We start from the raw sequence: 26175 nt of genomic DNA, 5'->3' as shown, positions 1-26175 counted from the left end.
GGTAAGGTCACCGTGCCGCATTCCAGGTCCTCTAGCTGGCGTCCCCCTGCCTGTGACTTTGGGGAGAACGGTGCCCTTATTCTCAAAGGTGGAAAACGAACATTGGGGAGCTTTGGGCAAGTTACTCAGTGGGCGACACAAAAAGTACCATTTTATTGTTAAGTTACGATGGGACGGAGTTGAGAATCGGTATCCTCTCATTCAGTCTGTCCTCTGCCAAAAAGGAAATTTTAATTTCGGAAAATAAGTATTCTTGTCATGTTTTGGTAAACCAGCAACCCCAAGTGGTTCGTCAGCTGTTAGAATCTGAGTATTTTTGCCTTGAAATACCAGAGGAGATAATTGTGGTTCACGCAGTTCTAACCCAATCATGGAAGGCCGTGTCTGCACTAATGAAGTACTTTCAGCCTTCTCTGGCCCAGGGGACTTTCGGGTCCTAAGTGTCGTCACAGCTAGTCTCTCCTCCGCCTCTTCTAGGAGCCTTGGTTAGGTTAGAGTCTGGTCCAGCTAGTTTCTTTATGTCTTTCCTTTGATAAATGTTGAGATCTGTAGCCTTTCTTTGCAAAGAACTCCAAGAGAAGAAATTAAAGATGACTGGAGGCGATGGGCATTACTTCTTAGCCCTCCGACTCTCGCAAAGCAGGAGCTCCCCTGCGTGGGCAGTTCACAGATCAGAGTGACCGGCTCTGGTCCAAGCGAGGAGGGAGGGAGGTGTCAGCTTCAGGGATGGTTCTTCCAGAAGACCAGCAGGACAGACTCCTTCTGTCCACAGAGCTGCCTTGCCCAGAGCTGGGTCAGACCTTCCTCCCACTGAACCGATGTGCCATTTGGTCTGCCCCTCTCAGCTGGTGCCGAGGAATTTGGTCTTTCTGCAGTTACAAGTGGCATGGCTGGCGTGGATTCGGGTCTTTTGACTTCCAGATTTATTTTCTGGTTCTGGGTCATTCTCTTTGCGAATCATTCCTTCTTTATATTCTTTTCTTTCATTAATCTGTTGGAAGGATTTCCAAAATGTATTTCTATGGAATGTATATTTCTTGGGATATTAATAAGGTTTAAGAGTAAAAGGTGTGTGGTCCAATCAGTTTGGGAAAGTAAGTTAAAACGAGTGAAACAGGTTTTATGCCAGGACTTGAGATGTTCTGCTGTGCCTCAGGAGCCATCAGGAGACATGCATGGGACAATACCTTTCCCGACATCGGGGCCAAGGGAGCCTGTGGGAAGGGGATCTCTCTGGCTTCGCTTCTTCAGGACATACTGGCAGGAAGGCTTCTATGGTTGTCTCGCATTTCTTGAGTTCTGCAGCCTGATTAGTGTTAGAAATGACTTCGTATCCACTCAGTCACCCAAAAGCCTTTTTATCGTGATTTATCAGTAAAATTGTTACTCTTAGAACTGTTCCGAGGTCATCCAGAATCCAAGTTACAGTTGCTCTTATGAGCGTCTTGTAATAATCTCGAATAACAAGCTAGTGCTTGCTGGCTCACAGTTTAACGGGAAATGCTGTGAGTACCCTGGCAGGTTATTTTTATGACTGTGATGAATATTTAAAAGTCACAGGGAAGTTCTGTTGATTACTTAAAAAGTTGGGGAGTGGAGAAGTTTGGTTTAGGGAGTAGTCTTGTCGGTTGTTGTCATACAGGTTTTACATATGCTGCTAGTTTTTGGAGAGTTACAGTGTAGCCCAGTACACTAAAAGCTGATAGTATATTGCAGTTAATTTAATTCTTCTTTTATGATTTAGAAAGCATAGCTTGAGGGTCATCCTTGTGGACACTGAACAGTGATTATTAGTTTATGGGCCAGTAGTGGTAGAAAATATAGACGTTTGGACAGAATCAAAAACTGATTATTACCATTACTGCCTCTATCATTTGAAAATACCATATGCTCAATGAAAAAAAAATGAGCATTATGAAAATAGATATGTCTGTAAAAATCCCTTTGATTTTTGTTATTTAGCATTGGGAAAGCTAGTTTACCTACCTAATCCTGGGCTCCTCCATCTGTAAATTAGGGATAGAACTCATCACTTGCCTTATAGAGTTGCTGTGAAGAATAAATTATATAATACATTTAAATGCTTACAAAAACATCGAAAACTTAGAAAGTTCTTGTTAAATGCTCAGATCTCGCTCCTCTGAGAGTTATTATGTGGGTCGCTTTTAATCTGCTTGAAATACATTTCACAAATACGCATATACTGATAAGTGTGTACCCAAATAAAAAGAACCCACTTGTGTATTTTTGTCCCAGTTAAGAACTGAGATATCGTAATCTCCTGAACTCGTTAACTCGTGTTTCCATTGTGAACAGGAAGCTGACGAAAGTTTTAAGGAACTACGTGGATAGCGCCGTGAAGCCAGGAATCAGCGACCAGCTGTATAAAGCCATGAAAGCTTTAGAGTACATCTTCAAGTTCATCGTGCGCTCCCGCGTCCTGTTCAATCAGTGCGTATCGCCATGCTGGCTCTCCAGAGGACTTGTGGGAAATCCTTTCCTTCCTTCCTTCTCCTTCTCCATTCCCCTTCCTCTTGCTTCTCCCCCTTCCTCCCGTCTTTCTCCTTCCTTTCCCTGCTGTCTAGCACGACACAGCAGTAACAGATAACAGTCCTGGGCTGGGTTTGCCCACACTCACTGTAACTGCTCCCGCGTGTAGTGAAAGGCAAGCATGAGTTTGAGTCTTGAGCCCTGAGTCTGAAATGTGTGCCTGTGAGTCAAACATCGTGTCCTGAAAGCGTTGATCATTCTTCAGAGGTAGTGCAGACTGAACACCAAGGGTTCTGAAGTTCTTTTCAGTATATCTTATAGAGAAAAAAGCCCTTGAAAAACAAAATTAAAACAAACAAGCAACAACAGCAAAAAGCGAAAACCAAGTGAAACTACCTCACTTGGGAAGACTGTGGGGCTTCCTCCCTCTTTCCTTCAACTAGAATCATGTTTTGTTTCTAGAGAGAGATTCCCACATACAAGATTGCCGTGCAAATGGACACTCAGCGTTTTAACCTAGTGATGTGTTTCATACACTATCTAGGTGAATTTATGAGTTGTGTTTGAACTTTAAAGTGGATTGGGATATTCCCAATCCACTTTAAAATAATGACTTCATTATTTTATAGAGAACATTAGTATTTTTTCCTATATATCTCTAGATGAAAGAGATGTGCTAAAATAAATGAGCTTTCAGTTGGTCCACAATATTTAACTCTATGAATGAAGAGATGTGAAATGGGTAGATTGGGTGTTGGGGTGTTGAAATTGACTCACTCTGCTACTGCCTTTGGAGCTAGCTGCTTTGGGTGACCTACAGTGGATGGTGTTGGTTGCTGTTGGTTATTGGAGGTTGATGTTCTTGTGGTGAGTTCTAAACACAGAGATGGAGTTTAAGAATCAATGTCCCTCTGAGTTAGAGAATACATGTGACTTTTAAAAGCACAGCCCTCTCGAAACGTATCACTGAATGCTTCGGGATTGAGCGAGTGTGGACCCACATTGGTACCTCCTTATTGAGTCTTTACTTTATCTTTGTTGGCCTGAAGTCAGCTTCTCCAGAAGGGCTGGGGAGAAAGGGAAGGTATTCAAAATCCAGCCTGTGCGCACCATGGTACATGTAAGCCAAAGGAGCAAGTTACTGACTGTGTGTACAACTGTAAGAGTTGCAGATGGGAGGGACTTCCCTGGCGGTCCAGTGGTTAAGACTTTGCCTTCCAATGCAAGGGGTACGGGTTCGATCCCTGGTTGGGGAGCTAAGATCCCACATGCCTCAAAGCCAAAAAAACCAAAAAACATAAAAGAAGCAATATTGTAACAAATTCAATAAAGCCTTTAAAAATGGTCCACGTCAAAAAAAATCCTTAAAAAAAAAAGAGTCACAGACGGGGTAGTACCCACCATTGATCAGTGGTCACAGCCCCTGTGTTACTGGTCAAGGATTGTTTGTGCTTTGTTCACTCTGACGTTCCCGTGATCTAAGACCCACGGTTTGAGGCTATTGTGCTCTTATCCTTGACTGAGAGATCAAAGGCACACTCTTCTGTTTTGCTTATTGTGGATAAGTGTGACTCTTGATGTGGGTCGAAGCTTTCTCTTTTCTTCAAGGTCAAAGCTGTTGATGATTTTCTCACTGTCACAGTATGAAAGATGAACAAGTAAACTAGTTTTTGTTTTCCTGTGTTTTATCTTATTTTTTAATAAAATTACTTCTGTAAAAATGAACTTCTTGGCACCCTCTATCTTGCTTTTATATAAAGTTTCCCCACTAATTTTTTTTTAATTAATTAATTAATTTATTTAGTTTTGGTCCCCACTAATCTTAAATTTTTGGGTACTCTAAAACAAAATCGATGCTAAGGTGCGAGGATGAACTTGAAAGAACGGAACAGTCAGGTGGCACGGATTATGTCATGTTTTATTTGAAAAAATTTTTCATCTTGTACAATTTGTGATCAGTATGACACTGGGTTAGGGGTTCATTGATGCCCATCTCCTTTCCAAACACACTGCTGATTTTCCTTCTCATCCAGAGATTAATAATGCAAAGAAGTGTGTGTTGGTGGTCGGTGTGTTCCTGCTATTGTCGTAAATGCTCTAATCTTTTACAAAATACTGCTACTTAGAAAAGATTGGGGCACCCAAGTGGACCAGTAGCAAAATTATTTCTCTCTGTCTCTCCTTAATCTCTTTCAACCTCAAAATACAAATGGCATGAGATTTTAGAACCATGGTCCATAAATATTACTGAGTTTGACTGATCTTAACAGAGGTTAGGAATATGATTGGCTACATGTTACAGAAAAACCCAGCTTAACGTGGTTCAACCAGATGAGGTTCACTTTTTTTTCCCCACATGACGTGGAGCCCAGAGTCCGGAGCTCGTGCACTTGGTCTCTGGTTACTTATTCTGGGTCCTTGGCTGCTTATTTCTCTGCCCCACCATCCTTAGGGGTCTGTGTCTATCTCATGGCCCCAAAGTGGCTCCTGCCCCTCCTGGCGTCAGGATCGCATTCCAGGCAGCAGAGTAGGGAAGGTGAGGGGTAAACAGCTCTTCCAGTTACTCTCCTTTTAAAGAGCATTGTCCCCAGTGCCTACAAAGGGTCAGGTGCTTCCGTCTCATTGGCCAGAACGATGTCACATGACCACCCTAGATGCAAGGGAGGTGGGAAAAGATTTATTGATGCGTTCAACAAAATCAAATTTCTTTTAGTAAAGTAGTAAAGGAGAAGTATTTATTGGATGGGCAGTGAACATTCTCTTTCTCATACCTTTGACCAAGAATTTCTGTCCCCTAACAGTTTAGAGCATCCCTAACTTGTTCTGGATTAGTAAATCCTATGTAATTAGGCCCCCGAGAGCCTTTCTTCCCCATTAGTTTGGGGGTCAGTCTCTGAGACTCCTGTCTCTAGTATCTCTTTGACTTGAAGTCATTGAGCCCTAAGTGATCCAAGACGTGATTCAGTCCTACTGTGTTACACAGAAATGGAGTGAAGTACTCAGCAGACCCTTCCCTGTGACCCAGGAAGTGTTCTAAGTTTAGACATCCTTAGGCATGCCTTTGCTTTGGCCCTTGGCCACAAGGTGTTGGCACAGACCGGGATCCTGGTGCCAGCCTTTGTCCTGGAGTGGGAGGAGCCAGGGCTGATCCCCAGCTGAGGGTCTTTGCCAGGTTAACATGTTTGTCAAGAGCTGAGACTGTCCAGGACCAAAAGTGCAAAGAGGTCAGAGGTGAGTAGCAACAATTGCCAAAAGGCAGTGAGGCTTCCAGAACCTTCCAAGCCCCTTGTCTGGACATTCCTGACCTCATCTCACCAGATACTGTAGCAATCAGGATCCTTCCTTCCCAAGCGCTTAATGAGCTTTGGAGACCTGACTGTCCCAGACTCTTATAGTATACTTTTATAATATACTTTATAGTATATTGACCTTAGTTTTCTTCTCTAAATGTTCCCTAAACGTATCTTGGCTGCCTTTACGATTCTCGAGGGCAGAGAAGGACATACCTTCCTCTCGAAACCTAGAACACAGTTGTAGCCACACTGCACAGATACAGTACTTCTTAAATTTAAATCTTTAGTCTGAGATTGCTGAGAAGAATCTATGGTAGGAAAAAAAATCATAACCTTAAAATCATGGACAACAGGGCTAAAGTCTCTTAGTCACGTCTTGTCCTCAAACCACCACCCCTCACCCCCGGGGCCCATTTTAGTAGTTCTTCATCTGTCTTATCAAAGGCATTGAGATGAAACACCGTTCCTATTTTGTATAGTCTGCTTAAGGAAAAAGCCATCCTGTGTCCTTCACAGATGTCTGGGATGTTTGATTCGTAAGCAGCTCTGATGCATGGTATTTTTGAGATGGGGAAGAAATCACACGCGGGTCCTCATTTTCTCACCTGCAACACATCTGTTACCTTGGGAGAAAAACAGTTGTGCTCACAGCTGGAATTGACAACTGTGTTTTTCTTTTTTGCAGTTGGAATAAACTTTTGAGGTCTTTTATTTTTCTTCTTTCAAACTGGTGTACTGTGTTTTCACATAATGTAGTAGCTTTGTAAAATGCCATGATAATTGACAGTAATCCTTCCAAAGAAGGAAGGGGTGAAACTTTGGAGAAGAAGGTATTGAAACTTATCGTTGTTACTCCACTCTCTTTCTCACTATGCAAATCCATGCTTTTTGTTTTGTTTAGGAAGCTCATTTTGTTTTGAAATGAGAACAGTAGTTGGTCCAAAGATATTTGGTTCCTGGGGAACCCACCAAGAGATTCCTGACAGCCAGGGGCACTTCTCCACTGGTTTTGTTTGTCTGTGTTTTCCGAGTGGGCGGATCACATTAACTGGAAAGTCAGAAAACAGACGCATCCTGCACCAGACCTTCTGAATCCAGTCACTAAAGCTAGTTATTGCCGAGTTCCTCTTCTGTCTTTCTGGTGCTTTGTTGAGTGTTTCCGTGTCACCTGGTGTTAGCTTCCTGAATAATTAGTCATTGATCGTAAGTTGTAAAGTTGAGTATTTAGTTCATTTATAAATAATGCAATTAAGTAATATATTAGGTTTATATCTACTGTCTTTCTATTAATTTTCTCTTTTACCCATTTGTATTATGTTTCCTTTTCCTGCTTTTTTTGCCTTCTTTTGTACCAATCAAAATGTTCTTTTTTAAATCCCGTTTTCTGTCCTTTTGCTATCATTTACTGGGTCACAAAGGTAGGATGTAGTTAATAGACAAAGATCAAGTCGTTTCTTGTTAATGAATACTTATAACATTTAAATAGAGCAAGGTATGATGACTAGGTTTTGTCTGTTTATTTACCAATATTCCTCTGAGTTCTTTCCTCTCACCCACCTCAAGGTGGGTCAGACAAGTGACTCTTCTTGATTTATCTGACAAAACCAAGAGGGTGAGACTAGAGACCTCTCTTTCATTACAGAAAGGTGCTTCAGAGTGCTTGCTGTAAAATACTAACCATTTATGTCTTTTAAACATGTTGGTTGGAGCAGAGAAACTAGTAATTAAGTTTTCATTCTTGAGGAATTCTTGGTAGAATTTTAAATATAAGAAAGACTGATTGATTGTATCTTGTAGATTTTGAAGCTGTGTTATTGGGGGCATGCAGATTTAGAACTGTGATCTCTTTTTTTGTGGATTTACTCCTTAACATGAAAAGGTTCCGTTTATCTTTTGGTTAGTATTTGCATGGAATACCGTTTCCCATTCTTTTACTTTCAGCCTTTCTGTGTTCTTATATTTAAGGTGTGTCTCTTAAACACAACATAGAGCTGTATTTTTATTTCATCCAGTCTGAAAATCCTTTTAATTGAGTATTTAGTTCATTTATATATAATGCAATTAAGCAATATATTAGGTTTATATCTACTGTCTTTCTATCAATTTTCTCTTTTACCCATCTGTATTATGTTTCCCTTTTCCTGCTTTTTTTGCTTTCTTTTGTATCAATCAAAATTTTCTTTTTTTATCCCATTTTCTCTCTTTTTTTATGTTATTATTGTCATGTGTTTCAAATCTACGTATATTTTAAGGCATTACTATTATTATTTTGTATAGTTGGTATTCATTCAGCATGTTTTATATTTATTATTGTTTTTCCATCTTTTTTTTTAATTTTATGTTTCTCTATAGGACAATTTTCCTTCGGTGCAAAGAACTTCATGTAGAATTTCTTTGGGTATAAGTCTGCTGCAGGTTTTGTTTGTATGAAAATCGTTGACTTCATCTTTGTTTTTGAAGGATGTTTTCTTTTAATATAGAATTCTAGATTGACAGTTATTTTCTTCTTTCAGATGTTATTCTTTTCTCTTTTGATTTCCATCATTTCTGGTGAGAAGTCAGCTTTCAGACTTATTGTTACATCTTTGAAGGTAAAGGTGTCTTTAAAATTTTTTCTCTACCTATGTTTACAATTTTTCTCTTTTTCTATGGTTATTAGCAGTTTTACTATGGATTACATAGGAATGGTTAGCCTTTTATTTATCCTACATTGGATTTTGAGAGCTTCTTGAATTTTTAAAAATTAATTAATTAATTAATTACTTATTTTTGGCTGCTTTGGGTCTTTGTTGCTGTGCATGGGCTTTCTCTAGTTGTGGCGAGTGGGGGCTACTCTTAGTTGTGGTGCGCAGGCTTCTCATTGTGGTGGCTTCTCTTGTTGCAGAGCATGGGCTCTAGGTGCGCGGACTTCAGTAATTGTGGCACGTGGGCTCAGTAGTTGTGGCTCTCAGGCTCTAGAGCGCAGGCTCAGTAGTTGTGGTGCACGGGCTTAGTTGCTCCGTGGCATGTGGGATCTTCCCAGACCAGGGACTGAACCCGTGTCCCCTGCATTGGCAGGCGGATTCTTAACCACTGCGCCACCAGGGAAGTCCCTGAATTCTTAATTTTAGATATTATATTTTTGTTTCAGAGTTTTCATCTTTTTTTATACATTCATTTCTCTACTAGAATTTTTTGTCTTACCTTCTGTTTTCTTCATCTATTTTCATATTTCCAGTTTTCTATTTTTTCCATCTTTTTCTTTTTGTTTTACAATATAATACTTACATTTATTTTGACATTCTTGATACAGGATGTAACTGCTTGCTAACTACAATATCTTGATCACTTGTGGATCTGTTTCTGTTGTCTCTTTTTTGATTTGGCCATGTGGTCTGGTATTTTGCTGTGTTTAGTAACTTTGTTTGAATACAGGACTGTGAATATATAAAACTGTCAAAGTTCCAGATGATGCGATCTTCTTCAAGAGGTGATTCATCCTTTTCTTTTCTAGGCAGAGAAAGTGAGACTGAACCTTTACACTACAGAGGCTGTATGTAGCCTTTGTGAGCCTCAGTCTTATATGGTTTTCCTCTGGTTCCCCAGGGTTTTCAAGTGAGAGTCTGCTGTGTTATCTGGAGCCCCTCTCCCTGGCATTTTTCAAACTGTATTCTTTATCTCTGGAGACACATAAACACTCCACTCTGCTTTATAGATGTTTTCATTTTGGTTTTCAGTCCCCTGCGCCATGGAGCCTTAGGAATTGGCATATATACTGGGAGCGGGGTTGGGGGGAAGGGGGGAGAATGGATGAGTGCATGCTAGAAGCTTCCCCAAGTATTTGCACCAGTCTGCCAAACCTTGCTCCTTTTCACCTGCAAGCAGAAGTTCATGACTTCATAATTGTCATTGTTTGGTACACTGTTTATACAAACCCATATTCGAAAACCCTTTACAAAACAGATACACTAGGTTGCAATTTCCCATTTTAGAGAGAATTTGTTGCTTTACAATGGAACTCATTTAAATATAAGATTACTTCTAGGGTAATTAATTATCACTTAGTTTACAAAATTTTCCATTGTACACAGGTTTTCAGGTATGGTATACTTTTAATTAGGCAGAAAACTAGTCTGTATTAATAAAACATCTGCGCTGCAGCATTTTAAAATGCAAATGTATTGCTTGTTAGTAACATGGCAGCTTGAAGTAACTGCTAATAAATAATTTATAGATGAAACTTATTTACAGTTAGCAGCACGTATTTGCATACGTGTAACCGATGTACCACTTTCTTATTATCCATTTACTGAATATGATCCACTTTCTGAATGTTTTCCCGGAACCACCAATTCTATGATGGAAGAATTTGTATATCGTATCATTACTCTGAAATCAAGTAATTTTGAGTTTATTATTATAGTGTCATTTTCAGAAGGTTCTAAGATCATGTTAAACTTAGTTGTCTTTGTGATTGTCAATTATGTGACATTATGGGTTTAAGAAACACTGGCAGGATATGCACTGAAATATTAATGATGGGATCTCTGTGGGGTAGAATTAAAGCTGGATTTCTACATCCTTCCTTCCTCTCTCCCTTCCTTACCCTCTCCCTCCTTCCCTCCCTTTTTATACATTTCTGCGTTTTTCAGATTTGTAGAATGTGTTATGTTACAAGCCAAAAGGCAATCAATAGAATGATTAAAAATCAGCTTCTTCAGCGTGAAGGCACATCTCCCTAGCTGAGAGGTCCAGATTATAATCCAAGTCAGCTCCCGTGTTCCATGGTTATTGAGGATGTTCCCTCACAGCAACTTTAATGTCTGTAGATGCAGGAGCAGAAAGTGGTGATGTGCCGTGTGCCAGGCCCACAGATCTGTGTGTTCCTTTGCAGGCTGTATGAAAACAAAGGAGAAGCCGATTTCGTGGAGTCCTTGGTGCAGCTGTTCCGATCTATCAGCGACATGATGGGCGGTGTGTCGGACCAGACCGTCCGGGTGAAGGTAGGTCCTCGGGGCAGCGCCGACCACACTCAGGGCCCCGCTTTTAGATGCAGGACTCCCTGCAGGCCGAGAAAAGCAGGGTCTGCATGTCCTTCGAAGCCTGGACTTGAGCGGAAGGTTCAGGAGTGGCTTTGCAGTGACCGTGATCGTGGTCCCTGTAATGGGGTTCTTTTTGCTTCCTCTGTAGGTGCTCTCAAATGCTGCCCTTGCTCTTTGCTTCTCAGCAAGGAGAGGTTCTCAGTATCTGAGCAGGTGTGGGAGGCTGAGGCTGTAGGTGCCCCAGGCATCCGTCCGACCTCAGGCTGAGCTATGCTGATAGTGACATATCTTCGTCCCTCCAGCGAGTCTGGAAGAGCAAGCGAGGGATCCGACCTTCCCGTGGTCCTGCTCTTCTCACCACCTTATTATCTGTTCTTGCCCTGTGGTCCTTTGGGAGAAAAGATGCCTGCGTCTCAGGTGGGATCTGTGTGGTCTTCAGGACACGCCGGCGTGGAGGTGCCAGGAGGTGGGGCGTGGGGAGGGCCCAGGGAGCAGCCCAGGACACACACTCGCCAGCATCCCTGTCTGGCAGTTTCAGTGTCGCTGACTTAGGGCAGAAGAAGCCCTGCGATTTGTGTGTGCTGCCCGTGCTAATTCCTACAAAGGACAAGAATCTTCCAGACGATTAACTTGCAGCTTTCACTCCGCTGCTCCTTGTAGCAGCCTCTATTCTTACTTTCCTCTTTGAATGTGCTTTTACTGTATCATTTCCCAGGAAACATCTTTATGGCTATTAAAAATATTGTGGGAAAGTAATTTCCCAGCTTTTAAGTTTGGGACAGAGATGTACGTGTGCTCAGATGTGTTGTGTGACCACAACACGGTTGTGTGACGGCTCACACGGTTGTTGTGACCAGGGGAGCAGTGTCACTAAACATGAACAGTCACGATGGCCCTTTCATCTCGGAGGTGAAGCTTGCTGTCTGGCAGAGCCGTGCCATCCTCGGTATCATTTCTCAGTCTTCATGTAGAGCTGGCGATCCACAGAGAAAGCTCTGTGGCGTGTATTTTCAAGTTTTGGCTTAATTATTTTGGCAACTTATTGCCTAAAGCTGCCTTATTGTTTTGAGGTTAAAATTAACAACGTGTTTGGTACATTTACTATGAAATCCTCTGGCATTTCTGAAAAACAGATGCAGGGAGTCTAAGAATAGATACAAATGACAGGAAGTTTTGAGCCCAGAAGTCCTTTTTGGTTTCTAAATATACTGTTAGATTATTAAATTTGATTGGGCTTGACTTGTGTCTGCCCACCTCCCTGGATGTCAAGGCATTTAGTAACTGCAGACTTGGAAGTCCTTCCTTCAGTGGGTGTTTTATCATGAGACATGGGTGAATTCAGTGACGTTTGTGCATTGATGCAAACCTTACATCTGCAAGACGGAAGACTGAGTTTTACTTGAAATGTTGCCTCCTTGCTGCTAATTTTGTATTTTGTTCTTGCACAATAGGTGCTCCCTCAACTTCTGAAATTTAAGAATTCCCATCACGGGATCCTGTTTTTGTGTTGTTTTAACTTTTTAAGTTTTGCTCTGTTGAAATGGGAATACAATTGTGAGTCATCTTACGTAGAGGAAATATGAAAAAGACTGGCATTTCTTAGGGGTTAAACGTTGTTTCCCAAGGGTGGCCCCTGTTGGCTGTTCTGATCTTGGAGATGATCTCCTTTGTGAGTAGGGGGTCAGCGTGCTCCATGCCTTCCTGGTGTTGTTCAGCGTGACCTGATGGACTTGTGGGGTGGGAGTGGCCGTTCTGAGCATCCTGCCGTCACCCTTCTCAGACTTGTAAGAACCACTTACACCCACCTTGCGGATTCAAGTCAGCATTTTATGCCTCAGTGAAGGGAGAGGCGAGAGGAGTTTCTGATAATAATTAACGGCAGGGTAAACACGGCATCCAAGTAGAATTTTCAACAGCTCCGCCTTCCACTGCACTTGGAGTTTTTAGCAGGGTCGTTTAACTTAAGCAGGAGCGTACTTGGGTACGTTTTTGTTACGTGGGAGAGGGAACCACAGTGAATGTGTGGGCGATGCTCTGCCAGGTGGCCTCAGGTCTCCTCCACTTCTAGATCCTGCTCTGGGGCCCCTATGTGGTTCTAGAGACACACTTAATATTGTTCTGCTTTACGATCCCTCAGTTCATGACCCCCAACCTCAGAGCTGCTGCCAAATCCTTAAAAAAATTCTTTATACGGTAAATAACATGAAAAATTACCACTTTAACCACTTTTATTTATTTATTTATTTATTTATTTATTTATTTATTTATTTATTTATTTATTTATTTTTGGCTGTGTTGGGTCTTCATTTCTGTGCGAGGGCTTTCTCTAGTTGCAGCAAGCGGGGGCCGCTCTTTAGCGCAGTGCGCGGGCCTCTCACTGTCGCGGCCTCTCTTGTTGCGGAGCACAGGCTCCAGACGTGCAGGCTCAGTAGTTGTGGCGCACGGGCCCAGTTGCTCCGCGGCATGTGGGATCTTCCCAGACCAGGGCTCAAGCCCGTGTCCCCTGCATTGGCAGGCAGATTCTTAACCACTGCGCCACCAGGGAAGCCCTAACCACTTTTAAGAGTATCGTTCTGTGACATGAAAGACATTCACATGGATGTGAAGCCATCACCACCATCCGTCTCCGGAACCCTTCTCATCTCCCCAGACAGAAACTCGGTACCTGTTACACCGTAGCTCCCCTTCCTCCCCTCCTCCCAGCCCCTGACAGCCAGCGTGCTGCTGTGTGTCTCTGTGAACTTGAGTATTCCAAGTTCCTCGTACAAGTGGAATCAAACCGTACGTGTCCTTTTGTGACTGGCTTCTTTTACTTAGCATAATGTCCTCACGGTTCATCCATGTTGGAGCAGGTGTCAGAATTCCCTTCCTTGCTGAGACAGAATTGTATTCCATTGCATGTATCTAACAAATTTTGTTATTCATGCACCTTTTGATGGCCACTTGGGTTCTTTACACCTTTTGGCCTTTGTGAATGACGCTGCTGTGAAAGTAAGGTTACAAGTAACTAGCTGTTCAAGCCCTGCTTTCACTTCTTTTGGGTCTATACCAGATGTGGAATTGCTGGGTTGTATGTGTAGTTTTTTGAGGAATTACCATGTCATTTTCCACAGCAGCCGTACCATTTCATTTTTTATAAAAATTAAAAAAAAAAAAAGATTTCTTGCTCCATTTATCTTAACAGTATTTCTGACAGCTTCTCAAGCTTGAGGCTCATTACCCACCCCCCTCCACCTTTAGCAAATGATGCTGGTCTGTCTGCTGTGCTGAAAATATCCTCTAATACCTGTCCAACGTCACCTTTCCTTTCTCACTTCCTTCCGAAGAAGACGAGCCCATTCTACTACCGGAAACTAACCCTCCACCTGTGTTGAGTTCTCCCCTACCTGCCTCACCCTTTCCTCTCAGTCTGGAATCTTCTGTCTGCACATCAGATTGCCCCTTTCACGTGCCTACAGCCACCCCCAGACATTCTCAGCATTCAGCAGGTGCTTCGGGGAACCTTCTTGGCCATCACACTTCTCCGTCTCCTCCCCTCCCCCTGAGCAGGTCCTCGTACCTGTGGCCAGCGCCATCTGGTCCTGTTCTCTGCTCTACGCTGTGTGGTCACCGTCTGCCTCTCCCCCACGCATGACCCAATGGCACTTCACCTGCAGCATCTCCAAGCCAGACGCGATCATCCTGTTCCGTTGCCTTCTCTTCCTTTGCTCACCTTGGCCGTGCCTATCACGAGCCACTGTGTGTCCGGTGCTCAGTTACTCTTGATGAAATTATGGCAGAACCTCTCTTTACTCGCTACACCCTCAGTGCTGTACCTGCCCTTCTTGTTCCCTGACTGTATTTCAGCGTTTCCCTAAAACTCACATCTGGCAATGGGCTTGTTTTTCTCAGGAAGCTGTGATGTTCTCCAGCTGCCTTGGAGAAATGGGTCAGGTTCCAGGTTCTGCCGTTCAGAATCTTCACAGTCAATCCAGCCAACTCTCCTAGCCTTTGATTCTTAGAGACACGAGTAGAGTGCCCCTCTGCATGCTCGGAAGCCACCCAGAGGATTAATTCCAAAGGTTGATAGAATGAAGCATGAGCTCCAAGGGCTGATATTCATCGATCACTTGCCGTTCCGAGTGCTTTATGTTTATCATCTTCCGTGGTCCTTACAGTAATCCCGTTCCGTAGGTGCTATCATTGATTTTAGGTGAAGACACCTAGAGCTGTTAATGAACTTGCCTAAGGCCATGGGACCAGGCAGAGGGATAATTTAAGCCCACGTTGTCCGGATCCAGAGCCACATCCTTCCATTCAGTTCCCCCAGAGAGGGTCACTGGGCACCAGCGATCCGATGGCTCAGAAACAGGGCCTAAAGTGGTTGTCCACATCGACGGACAACAGCTCTGGATCAGATGCTTTGGGGCTGTAAAGACATCAGCTTCGTTCCCTGTGGAGCTTTTCATCGGAGTGGATATGTCCTATGTTTTTTGGCATAAAGCAATTAAAAAACTTGGACGCTATGCCAGCAGAAATTGGCTGTGTCTGGAGGGAGGTAAAGGCAGTTCCATGGGGCTGGTCCTGCGGCTTCTTGGAGGATGGGTCTCGGTGCTGGGCCCCCTGCATTGGCCACAGAGGCTTCTGTTTCTTCACCACTCATGGATTGCAGTGCTAGATTTGGGGCACTTGGGGTTTTGCCATCAGAATTAACACAGGCACTGACATTTTCACTCTGTTCCACAAATCTTACAACTCTGTGGGATGATCCTGGAAAAGACTACCCTGTGAACTAGGCAGAGCCTCCCTAGAAATCTCTAGAACTTTCTGTTGAGGGAAACATTGACCCTGATCCACAATAAAAAATGCATTGTTGGGCGTGTCTGTGTGTGTGTGTGTGTGTGAAGCTGAAAAGTCTTTCATGAAAAAGTTCTAACCCTTTATTCCATGGGATGTACTCTGGCATTTTCTATTCTATTCTGGTATCCTTTAGTCTATTCTGAACTAATGTATTTCACTAAAAAAAAAAATTGCTGGTTGACAGGCACTAAATTTATTTCCTGAACAGCGAACGTATCTCAACCCACATTTGAAAAACACTGCTCTTTACCGTTCTTTCTATTTCTTCCACCCTCTTGTTCGGTTTAGTATGAAATATTATTAGTGTTCTGTGTGTCTTCCATTGTAAAGACACAGGTCCCTGGTGCTCAGTGAGTTCCCCTACCAGCATGTGGATTGGACTGGGGTGAAGATTAATTGAATTTGAGGCTCCTGAGCTGAGATGGGCACACAGATGCGTGAGGCTTTGCCTTCCTTCCAGGGGGCTGCCCCTTGGGTGCCAGCTTCCCTGTTGCTTGCCTTTCTGACCCCTGGTGGTGCCACTTCTGTCTGGCCTTCTCTGGGAAGAACTGTGTTGGAAATAAGCTATACGGTAATCACAGTAAATGCAGTTGTTGGGTGAGTTTTGCCCTCCAAGAAGCATGGTTTTCATTTCCTTAAATGTAAAATAGCTAGCTAGTGGGAAGCAGCTGCATAGCACAGGGAGATCAGCTCGGTGATTTGTGACCACCTAGAGGGGTGGGATAGGGAGGGTGGGAGGGAGAATAAAATATTTTCCTCACTTTTTTTTGAGGGTGGGGGCTGGTGGTTGTTGATTGTGTTGATTGATCCAGGATGCCGCAGATGTGAGTCAGGGCTTTGCTTGCAAGTCTGTCATCATTTGTCCAAGATGGCTTGGATGGTGACTTTCCAGGTCACGTGTCCATTTGGGGGGAAGACTTTTTGAACCAGGATACTCAGCAGCTGAAGGCTGGCAGCTCAGGAGAAGACAGCCATGAAGGGAATGGCCACATTTGACTGAGAATCAGCAACGGGCCGGGCCTTCTGGAGAGTTCTACTAACAGGGAGGAGAGGGTGGTCCCAGTCTCCAGGGGCCGAGGGGACCAAGCCATGCTTGGAAGTGACACCAGTCTCCTCGGACTGCTGCAACTAACTACCACAAACATGGCAGCTTGAAACAGAAATTTCTTCCTTCTGGGTGCTTGTCTTAGTTTGGGCTGCTGTCACAGAATATCATAGACTGGGTGGCTTATAAACAACAGAAATTTATTCCTCACGTTTCTGGAGCCTGGAAGTCCAAGATCAGGGTGCCGTCAGGGCAGTGTTCTGGTGAGAGCCTTCCTCTGCATTGCCCACAGCTGACTTCTTTCATCCTCACATGGTGGATAGCAGAGACACGAAGCAAGCTCTCTTGTGACCCTTATAAGGGCACTAATCACATTATGAGGACCTCACCCTTTTGACCTCACCTAATCCTAATCACGTACCAAGATCCCACCTCCTAATCTATCACATAGTGGGGCTGGGTTTCAGCCTATGAATTGAGGGCTCAGGGCACAAACATTCAGACATTCTGTAAGAGAACCTGTTCTGTGCCCTCCTCCCAGTGTCTGCTGGGTGCCATGGTCCTTGGCAGCCCCGGCTTGTTGTTGGGTCACACCCATCTCTATCTACACCTTCATGCGGTGTTCCCCATGTGTGTCTGTGTCTTTGTCTCCTCTTCACATAGGGACAGCAGTCACATTGAATTTCGGGCCCACTCTGCTCCAGTGTGACCTTACATTAACTCGATGGCATCTGCTAAGATCCTAGTTCCAAGTAAGGTCACATTCACAGGTACCAGGGGTTAGGATCTGAATATAGCTTTTTCTGGGATAAAATTGAACCTACAATAGAGGTCAATGTAGAATCATCATGGATGCCAATGGCACCCTGGCCAGTGGTTGATGAACAGCTGGAGAGGAACGTGACCCTGGCCCACGTTCCCGTAGCCATCTGGACCCCAGAGGAGCTGGAGACCTGCGCTTCTCAGCCCTCAGTGTGTGCACATACATCACCTGGGGGTCTTGTGAAAATGCAGATTCCCCCTCAGTAATTCCAGGGAGGGGGCCGAGGGTTTTCATTTCCAATCATCACCCAGTGAGTGCAGCTGACGTTGGTCCCTGGGCACACATTGAGGTGGGTGTGGTTGGATCTCACCTGCGCAGTGAGTGTCCTGGCTGCCCTGGAGGGTGGGGGGCGTGGGAGTCCAGGCAGGTGCAGGTGTTCCCCTCGGGGCTGGCTTCACCTGCGCCACCAGCCCTCCGCTGCCCGATGTTCTGGACTATTCTGATTTCACAAGTTTTCCTTATGCGTAGATGATAAGACATTTGCAAGTGAAGTCATGACTCGCATCAAAAAAGAAGCAGCAGCCAAAAAAAAAAAAGTTGAAGAAAACATTCTAGGTCGTTTGCTTGGTAAACCTTTGGCTCAAAATGCTTCCAATTTGAACTCACCCAACACTGGGGCTTCCAGCTTCCCCCAGTGTATAATGTGGAGAGCATTCGCCCAGTGTTGGATTTCTGGAATCTCTCTTCTGGCCAGAGTTCCTTGCAGGGGAGTTGCACAGTCTTCTCGGCTGTAGCCCCAGGACACTTGAGGTACCACTCATGTGGGCACACTTTGTCTGGAGCTGTCTGGATGGAGACACTTGTTTCCTGACCACCTCCCTGCCCCCATGTGTAGTGGATAGGACTTTGCAGCAGCAGCAGAAATGCAGCCTTAGCGGAAAGCAAAATCATTTCTGTTCTCCACTCTCCTTCAGCAAACCAGCCGTTTGTGTTGGTTTTCTAGCTAAGTTATGGTGCACGTGCGTGAGGATTTTTATAGTTACAACCTAGATGAGGTTCTCTTTACTCCCTTTTTATCATTATATCATGAGTGCCTTTCCACATGAATGAGTAATTGTAGTTGTAACGGCTCTGTGGCAGTTCAGAGCACGTGCCTGTATTGATGTGCGTTCGTTTGCTTAATCAAATGATTTTTCCTCATTAATTTTTCCATTGTTGAGTACTAAGATTTTTGCTTTTAACATTTTAGGCCTGCAGTGAATGATTTTATTGAGAAGTAGTTGGTGGCATTGATCCTTCCTTTAATTTTGTGGTGGGTTTCCTCCATGTTCTTTACCCTCATGTGCCTGCCTGTGTTGGAGGACAGGGCTTTAATTTGGGACCGCAGGATTTCAGGCCTCTCCTCGCCACCTTGCCTGTCCTGCCCCCTGCAGTGATGCTTTCTAGTGGAAAAGCACTCCTTTCAATTCGTGGCTTCAGAGCTCAGGCACCTGGAGTGACTGCCTTCTCCTGGCCCCTGACCTTGGCCTTCAGGGGTCTCTCCCCCAGCTCCCCTTCCTTATCCAAGCCTTCTGCCCACCTCTTCCACCAGGCAAGGTGCCCCCCAGCCCTTTTCTCCTTCCTCCATCACAGTCAGGATTTATTCAGTGCTCTGTGAAACTGAGCAGGTCTCATGGATGGCTTTATGCCTAGCCCCTCATTGTTCATTTATTGGCTCATTTGTTTTAAAAATTCATTTACTACTATGTTCATTCTGTGTGCCAGGCACTGTGCCAGGCGCTGGGCACACACATATAATACAGCTGTGGGCTCTGTTCTCATGATGATTACATTTAAGTCAGCGAGACAGATATTAATCAAATCACCGTACCCACACACATATATAGTTGTACGATTTTAAGCAAACCATAGACATAAATCTCTAATTTTAGATTGTAAAAGGTCCTTTTGAGGAAAGTAAGGGATAGGATGACCAGGGGTATCAGGGGATGGGGAAGAGTTGGGGGGTTCAAGGAAGGTTTCAAGGAGGAGTTGGGTGAAGAAAGCATGAGGTGGGGGAAGTTCTAGGTAGAGGCCAGTAGACAGGAGGGTATTTGCTGCTTTCAAGGACTGGCCGTAAGATCAGTGGTTGTGGCTGGACGGGGTGGGCAGTGAGCCAGCGAGGGCTGGGGGGAGAGGATGGAGAGGCGGGGGAGGCGCTTGGGGCAGAGCGCTGTGGTCCTGCTCAGGGTCCGTGGGCGCCACCGGAACGGGCGTGGTCAGGTCAGACTTGGCTTCTCAAAGGGTCATCTGGCTGCTGTCTGCAGAAGGGGCTGGAGCAGTTAAGAGAGGACACGGTGGGGTGAGAGGCTGTCATGAAGTCCAGGTAAGAGACCATGGGGCTGGGGCTAGAGCGGGCTTCTTTCCTTTAGCACTGTTGACATTTGGGGCCCATCCTTCTTGGTTGTGGGGCTGTCTTGTGCACTACAGACGTTTAGCAGAATCCCTGGCCTCTACACGCTAGATGCATTCCCTAGCGTGACAACCAATGATGTGTCCAGATATTGCTCAATGTCTCCTGGGGTTGAGGTGGGGGCACAATTGCCCCTGGTTGAGCCATTGGGCTCCAGTATTGGTGATGAGTTTTGAGAAGGAGGAAGAGACTTGCTGGTATAATTTACGGACTGCGGTGGTGGCTCCAATGTGGGAGATGAGGAAGAGGCAGGGCGGTGTCATCACCTCCCAAATCGTTGGCTTAAGCCACTGCGCGATGGAGAGACACCTTAAGAAGTGGGTGAAGGGACTTCCCTGGTGGTGCAGTGATTAAGAATCTGCCTGCCAATGCAGAGGACATGGGTTCAATCCCTGGTCCAGGAAGATCCCACATGCCGCGGAGCAACTAAGCCTGTGCACCACAACTACTGAGCCTGCGCTCTAGAGCCCGCCAGCCGCAACTACTGAGCCCGTGTGCCACAACTACTGAGCCCGCACGCCTAGAGCCTGTGCTTGGCAACAAGAGAAGCCACCGCAATGAGAAACCCGCACACCGCAACAAAGAGTAGCCCCTGCTCGCCGTAACTAGAGAAAGCCTGCACGCAGCAATGAAGACCCAACACAGCCAAAAATAAATAATAAATAAATAAATAAAATTATTTAAAAAAAATAAAGAAGCGGGTGAAGATTCTAGAATATTTGGACCTTGAAGGTGGGCTTCTCCTGAGACCCTGCTTAAAAGTTATCTCTTTTTGAGAACTGCTGTGCTGGTAACGCTGCTTCACTCGACTACGGGAAACATGTTCCTGTGCAGCCGTCGTGTGCTGAAAACGTCCTTATTTACATGCATTTTGGGTACCTACCTGACATTTCTAAGTACATGACCGTCGTTTAGGACTGGTTTCTCATTTTCCGGTTCTCTTTAGACAGCGTCCAGTTTCCACCCCTTGTCTGGTGTCTACTCAGTGGTGCTGCTGGCTGGGTGGCTGGAGGTGTCTACACAGATACAGAGCTTGTTGCTATTGGATGCTTGGTTACGTTACATAATACAGTGGAGGAAAGTACCAAACCCAGACTCCTATATGGTTTGGAGAGATCTTACCCGCTGCTTTTGTGCAGGTGGATTAGGGAGCCTGAGATAATCCTAATCCCTTCAATTTGTGCAGCTCTCCCACTCGTCAGAACCTTTCAGTGAACCTTCCTGTGACCCTCCCAGCGCTGCCAGGGCACCCCGTTCAAAGTAATAATGAAAAAGCATGCAGAAGGGAGGGGCAGGAAACACGATCATGTAAAGTTGGTGAGTTTAATAGCAGAGTCATCGATGGAGACATTTAGAACCCACACCCACTGGCTCTTCTCTGCAATCTTCACATTGCAGCTGCCCCGTGGAGCGCCTTCCAAGATTTTGTTCTAGGAAAGATGAGGGGGTTTAGAACAGAGTCTAAAGCAGTCTGACCATCTAAAGCAGGGTCTCCCGGGTGAACTGAAGGCACAGGGTCTGCAAAGGTCACGTGCACCTTGCTTGTCGAATGCTACTTACAAGTGCATGTGCTCGTAGGTTCTTTTTGTATTGTGAGTTTCTGTGGATTGAGGCTTCTTTTGATTGCAAATGACGTAAACCTCAAACAAGAGCTAAATAAATGGCAAGATATTCCAGTTTATGGGTAAGAAGACTCACTATTGTTAAGATGTCAGATCTTCCCAACTTGATCTGTAGGTTCAATGCCGTCCCAAGTCAAAGTCTCAGCAAGTTACTGTGTCACTATTGACAAAAGTGACATGAAGAGGGCAGAAGACCCAGAACATTCCTCTCCATACTGAAGGAGAACAACATCAGAGGACCGACACTCCTTGACTTCTGGTCTTCTCTGGAAAGCTACAGTAATCTAAATGCATAAACCCGACTCACATTCACTTCAGAAAGAAGGAAAATAACTGATTCATGTCATTGGGGAGGCCAAGGCGTTAGTCATGACTGTGTCCAGGGGTTGAAAGAGATCCTCCCTCTCGGCTCAGTACTTTCTTCTCTCTGCTTGAGGGAAGAATGGCCACCACTAGTCAGAGGCTTGTAGTTTTCTTACTATTTGTACTCCTAGAGGACCCAGAATGACTGTCTAGCTTTTCACGGCCAAAACCATCCACAGAAAGAACCCTCACTAACCATCTTCCTGTAAAGGAAGGGACCATCCCTGAAAGGAGAAGACAAGGAAGTTGAAAAGAGCAATGGGGGCTTCCTGCTGCAGAGAGTAGAGAGAGAGGGGTAAAGGCAGCTAGTAGGGGGGCTGACGTGACATTTGTGAGGGTAGCTGAAGCCAGTGCAAATTAGTGACCTTGTGAAATGGCTTCTGTAGCTATTTTCCGGACTGTCTGCTGGGCTGATGGAAAGGGTAGTAAAAGCCTTCATTTAGGCTTGGTGTTCCAGCCGGCATGCCAAGTAGCCCAAGCTGAGGCCCGAGAGGAGAATATACCCTTAAATATGCCCAGGAAGAATTTTATTGAGAAACGAGTCGGCTAGTGCTAGAGCATTAGCAAGTGTGAAAAAAAAAATTTCATACTTGAGCTTACAGAATCATCAGCTCCATTATACTTAGATCAAATAATTACAAAATTTCATGAAAGCTGTTTTTCAGAACTTTATGATGGAATAAATAATTTTTGGGTATGTATGGACGAAATCTTGGACTTTATGTTGAATTGCAAAAGTGCTCAAGTAGTTAACATTGGGAAATCAGGGAACTGGGGAGTGAAAAAGTCATACCTGAGTTTTTCCAGGAATTTATGAGGGGACAGAATGGTTCTGTGAGAGAGGGTCAGCCCATTGCTTTCCCCATGATATCCCGAATCAGACATTAAGCTTATACCTTACACTGTACACCTGAGAATCCTGTGCCAGGCAGAATAATTTTGATGAGAATCTGAGCAGTATTATTCTCCATGAACTGTGAATGTGACACTTTTATAATTCAAGTAGAATTATTTTTCCCTTGGGAAATCCTATGCATTCAATATGGTACACTGCATTAGGGAAAAGGCAAAGGAAAGAAAAGGCTATAAAAGGCATATCTTGTTAAAATAAAGCAGTTTTTATTCTTGCCTGTGTAATCTTTAGATACAGTGATTCATTCTTAGAGTTACTAATATTTTTTTTTGAAACGTAAATTGTCTTCTCTCTAGTTTAATGATTAGGGAAGAACATCAGCCCCCATTGTCTGATTAAATAAAACATAACTAAAGTGTAATTAATTTTTGAAAATGAGATTTTCATAGAAAATCTCAGGAAATACACGTTGTGACATTACACATTTTATATGGTCACCACTCAAGATGAAGTACAAAGGTGATATGACTGAGAAATTAGGTGACCGCCAAGTCTGTCCTTTGTTTTTCTTTTAAATGATTCATTTTGAGATGGAAAAAAAATACTATTCCTGCTGCCATTTGTCAGGCTGATCATCTTGTTAGTTCCTGGTAGGTCATGACTCTGCTGATGTGTTCCCATCAATGCATCCTTAAGGGGAGCAACTTCATGAATCCATTACCCTTGGCAATCACCTTGCTGATTTACATGGTCTACCGGTTGGCCCCTTCTCTTTTCTCCTGCCTTATTTTTTCTGGACCTGAAGATAAACCACTGGTTCAGCAGTACGTCGGAGGGCTCCAGGTTATATGATTTATTTACTGAAATTTGCCCTTTGGGTGTGTTTCGGATGTGAGTGTCAGGCACTTACCCCTTCTAGTTTCCCAGCTTGCTACAATTTCCTCTGCAGCCAGAGGTACCCCTGGGGCAGTGGGCAGCTCTGTGTGGCAGCGAGCTGGGGTGGGAGCTGAGTGTACTTTGTGCTTCATTATTAAAACTTTGCCTAGCGCAGAACCTTGAGCTAACAGAAACTATAGGACTATTTTTAAATGAAAATTTCATTTCTTTATTTTGATTGCTTCTCGAAGACAGGTAACAAAAAAGAGTAAAGTACCATAAAATAACGCACATGAATTACCAGTGAGAGATTACTCACTGTCAGCCCTTTGGTCATGATTGTGTCTGAATTCTTTCTGTTTCTGTATGGATTATACATGTGATTTCCAATAACCCGGTGATAAATACTTGGCCAGTGCTGTCCCCTGCTTTGTTTGCCCGCACAGCATGTATGCACTTCTTGTTACAGAATAGATACCTTCCTGTTGACACAGAGAGACTTGCTGGTTGGACCAAATCAGGATCCAGTGAAATGCTGATAAATTCAGAACTACTTGACAGTACATGACACAAAAAAGCTCAGTCAAAATGATCAGCAGTCATAATTAAGGAAAAGCAAAGAACCAGAAAGCAGGGGTCTCCGTGTAAACCTCAGTGGGAACCTTGGAGTTCAAGGCCTAAGGCAGCATCAGTGCTGATGGTCTGGGGAGGGTCTGCAGGTGTGCTTCTGTGGCTCTGGGGCAGCCCTGGTTCTCCGTGATGCACCTGAGGCCTCTGACGTCCTTTCCGTTCCTCCTGGTTCTCTTCTTGCTGCGAGGGATGGGCCTGCCTCTTGTGCCTGCTTCACCTGCGCTGGCCTATCCAGGTGGGCCTCAGCCCCGCCCACAGCCACTCAGCGCCGCCCATTGCCCCTGAGCAGGCTTCCTCCTCTTCCTCCAGGGCCCGCCCCTTCCTTCGTTCTTCCCCGGGGCCATGTCCACGTTGGGCTTGCGCCCGCTTGTTTCTCTGTGGGCACAGGACTTCTTCAGTGCCTCCGACAAATTCCTCCCAGCCTTCTTGCCTGGAGTTTCGCCGCGTTTTGCAGGCTTCCACGGATGGAGGAGGGTAGGTGCCAGTAGCCTGCGTGTCCACAGTGAGGAGGGACCTGGTGCCTCTGTGGGAGCGGCCAGGTGGATTATTCTTGGGGGAAAAAATGTTGTGGTAACTTAAACATCTGTGCGGTGTTTGCCTGATGTTTATTAAATTCTTACCGAGAAAACAACTTTAAGCGTGTCTCCAGGTCTGCTTTAGATGTTGTGATCTTCATGATGTTGCTGTCAGATTTAGTAGTTTAATATATATGCACTTTTAACACGTATGCAGAGGTGGTGTGGATTGGATTACTTGGCTTTATAGCTTGTTAAATGCTCATTTGGTGCCAGCTGTGGACTCGTCCTGGCCCAAGGACATGAGGAATACACAGAGGAAGGTGTAGCCTTCTATCTGCAGGAGAGGAAAGCAGGTATTTGGTCCGCAAAATAGGTAACAGATGAGGTGGTGCATTATTGCATCATTGGGCATCCAGATGGGAGACTGCAGGCCAGACAAGGACCCAGAGAAAGTGGAGGTGGCCTGAGATCACCAGATAAGGCATGGTGGGAGCAGATAGGGCTGGCTCTGAACTTTAAGGGTTGGTGGGAGGAGAGATAAGCAGACATTCCAGGGAGGGGGCAGAAGGTTCGGGATGGGAGGGAGAAGGAAAAGAAGGAGAGAGTGGGATGGAGGGAACGGGTTGGTTTTGTGAGAAGACTGCATCCCAGGGGCTGGAGTGGCCAGCTGCATTAGGAGCAGGGGGGCGGGCAGCCTTGGTCCGACCCCAGGGCCTTGGAGCTGAGAAGAGGAATGCAGTCCTGTTCTGTTAATCAGGTAGTAATCTCTGAGCTTCTGAACTGACCCCCTGAGAATTGGCATATAGGTTTGGTTTTTGATCTAAAATTACATTTTTAGAAAAGGACAGGATCTCCCAAGGAAGTAAATAATGGACTTTACCCCCAGGGGTCTCTCAGTATGAAAATTACATGAGTTCCTAGAAATTTTATCTTAGAGAATTCTTTGTTAGTTCTTTTATTTGTGTCACGGATACCTTTTTTCATTTGTATTTTTAAGTAAAACATGTTTTTAGTGGAGAAAAAAGTTTTCCTGGAATCTTGCAAGTCCCTTCTCAGAGTTTTGTGGCTGTCATTGGGAGCTCTCCCAGGGATGGTGACCTTCCATCCAGGGAAGCCGCTGGGGGTATGGGGGAGTGGCCCCTGTCCCTCCTTCCTAGAGCTTCGCTCAGCTGGAGAGGTGATGTCTTGCGTATGTGGAATGTATTTGTAGAAAATCATGACCATTTTCCAAGTGTGTCAGTCATATTTGCTAGAGGATGTGACGTGTCCTGAGTCGTCATCTGACATGAAGGTGGCTCCGGGCCCCGCCTTCTGTGCTTCATGGCTCTCCTTCACGTCTGGGACCCTTGCAGCTTTTCAGGCTGCCCTGTGGGCTTTTCGGTCACCTAGTGTGCCAGCAACTTCCACGCC

The 26175-nt window shown here is 44.8% G+C and overlaps 2 protein-coding genes across 4 annotated transcripts in view; one reads left to right on the top strand and one right to left on the bottom strand.

Moving 5' to 3' along the window:
• Positions 1–26175, top strand: part of DOCK1 (dedicator of cytokinesis 1) — a 534315-nt gene that overhangs the window by 117291 nt on the left and 390849 nt on the right. For all 3 annotated transcript variants that reach the window (XM_082423165.1, XM_082423166.1, XM_082423167.1), the window contains exons 22-23: positions 2317–2451; positions 10657–10765. In XM_082423165.1, the coding sequence (XP_082279291.1) occupies positions 2317–2451; positions 10657–10765 (244 nt within the window). The remainder of the gene's footprint in view (positions 1–2316; positions 2452–10656; positions 10766–26175) is intronic.
• The window catches only part of INSYN2A (inhibitory synaptic factor 2A), a 248699-nt gene that overhangs the window by 96663 nt on the left and 125861 nt on the right, over positions 1–26175 (bottom strand). The gene's annotated exons all lie outside the window — the stretch shown is intronic.

Source organism: Balaenoptera physalus (genome assembly GCF_965194825.1).
Source record: "Balaenoptera physalus genome assembly, chromosome: 14".
Lineage (NCBI taxonomy): Eukaryota > Metazoa > Chordata > Mammalia > Artiodactyla > Balaenopteridae > Balaenoptera > Balaenoptera physalus.
This window is presented reverse-complemented; position numbering and strand designations above follow the sequence as displayed.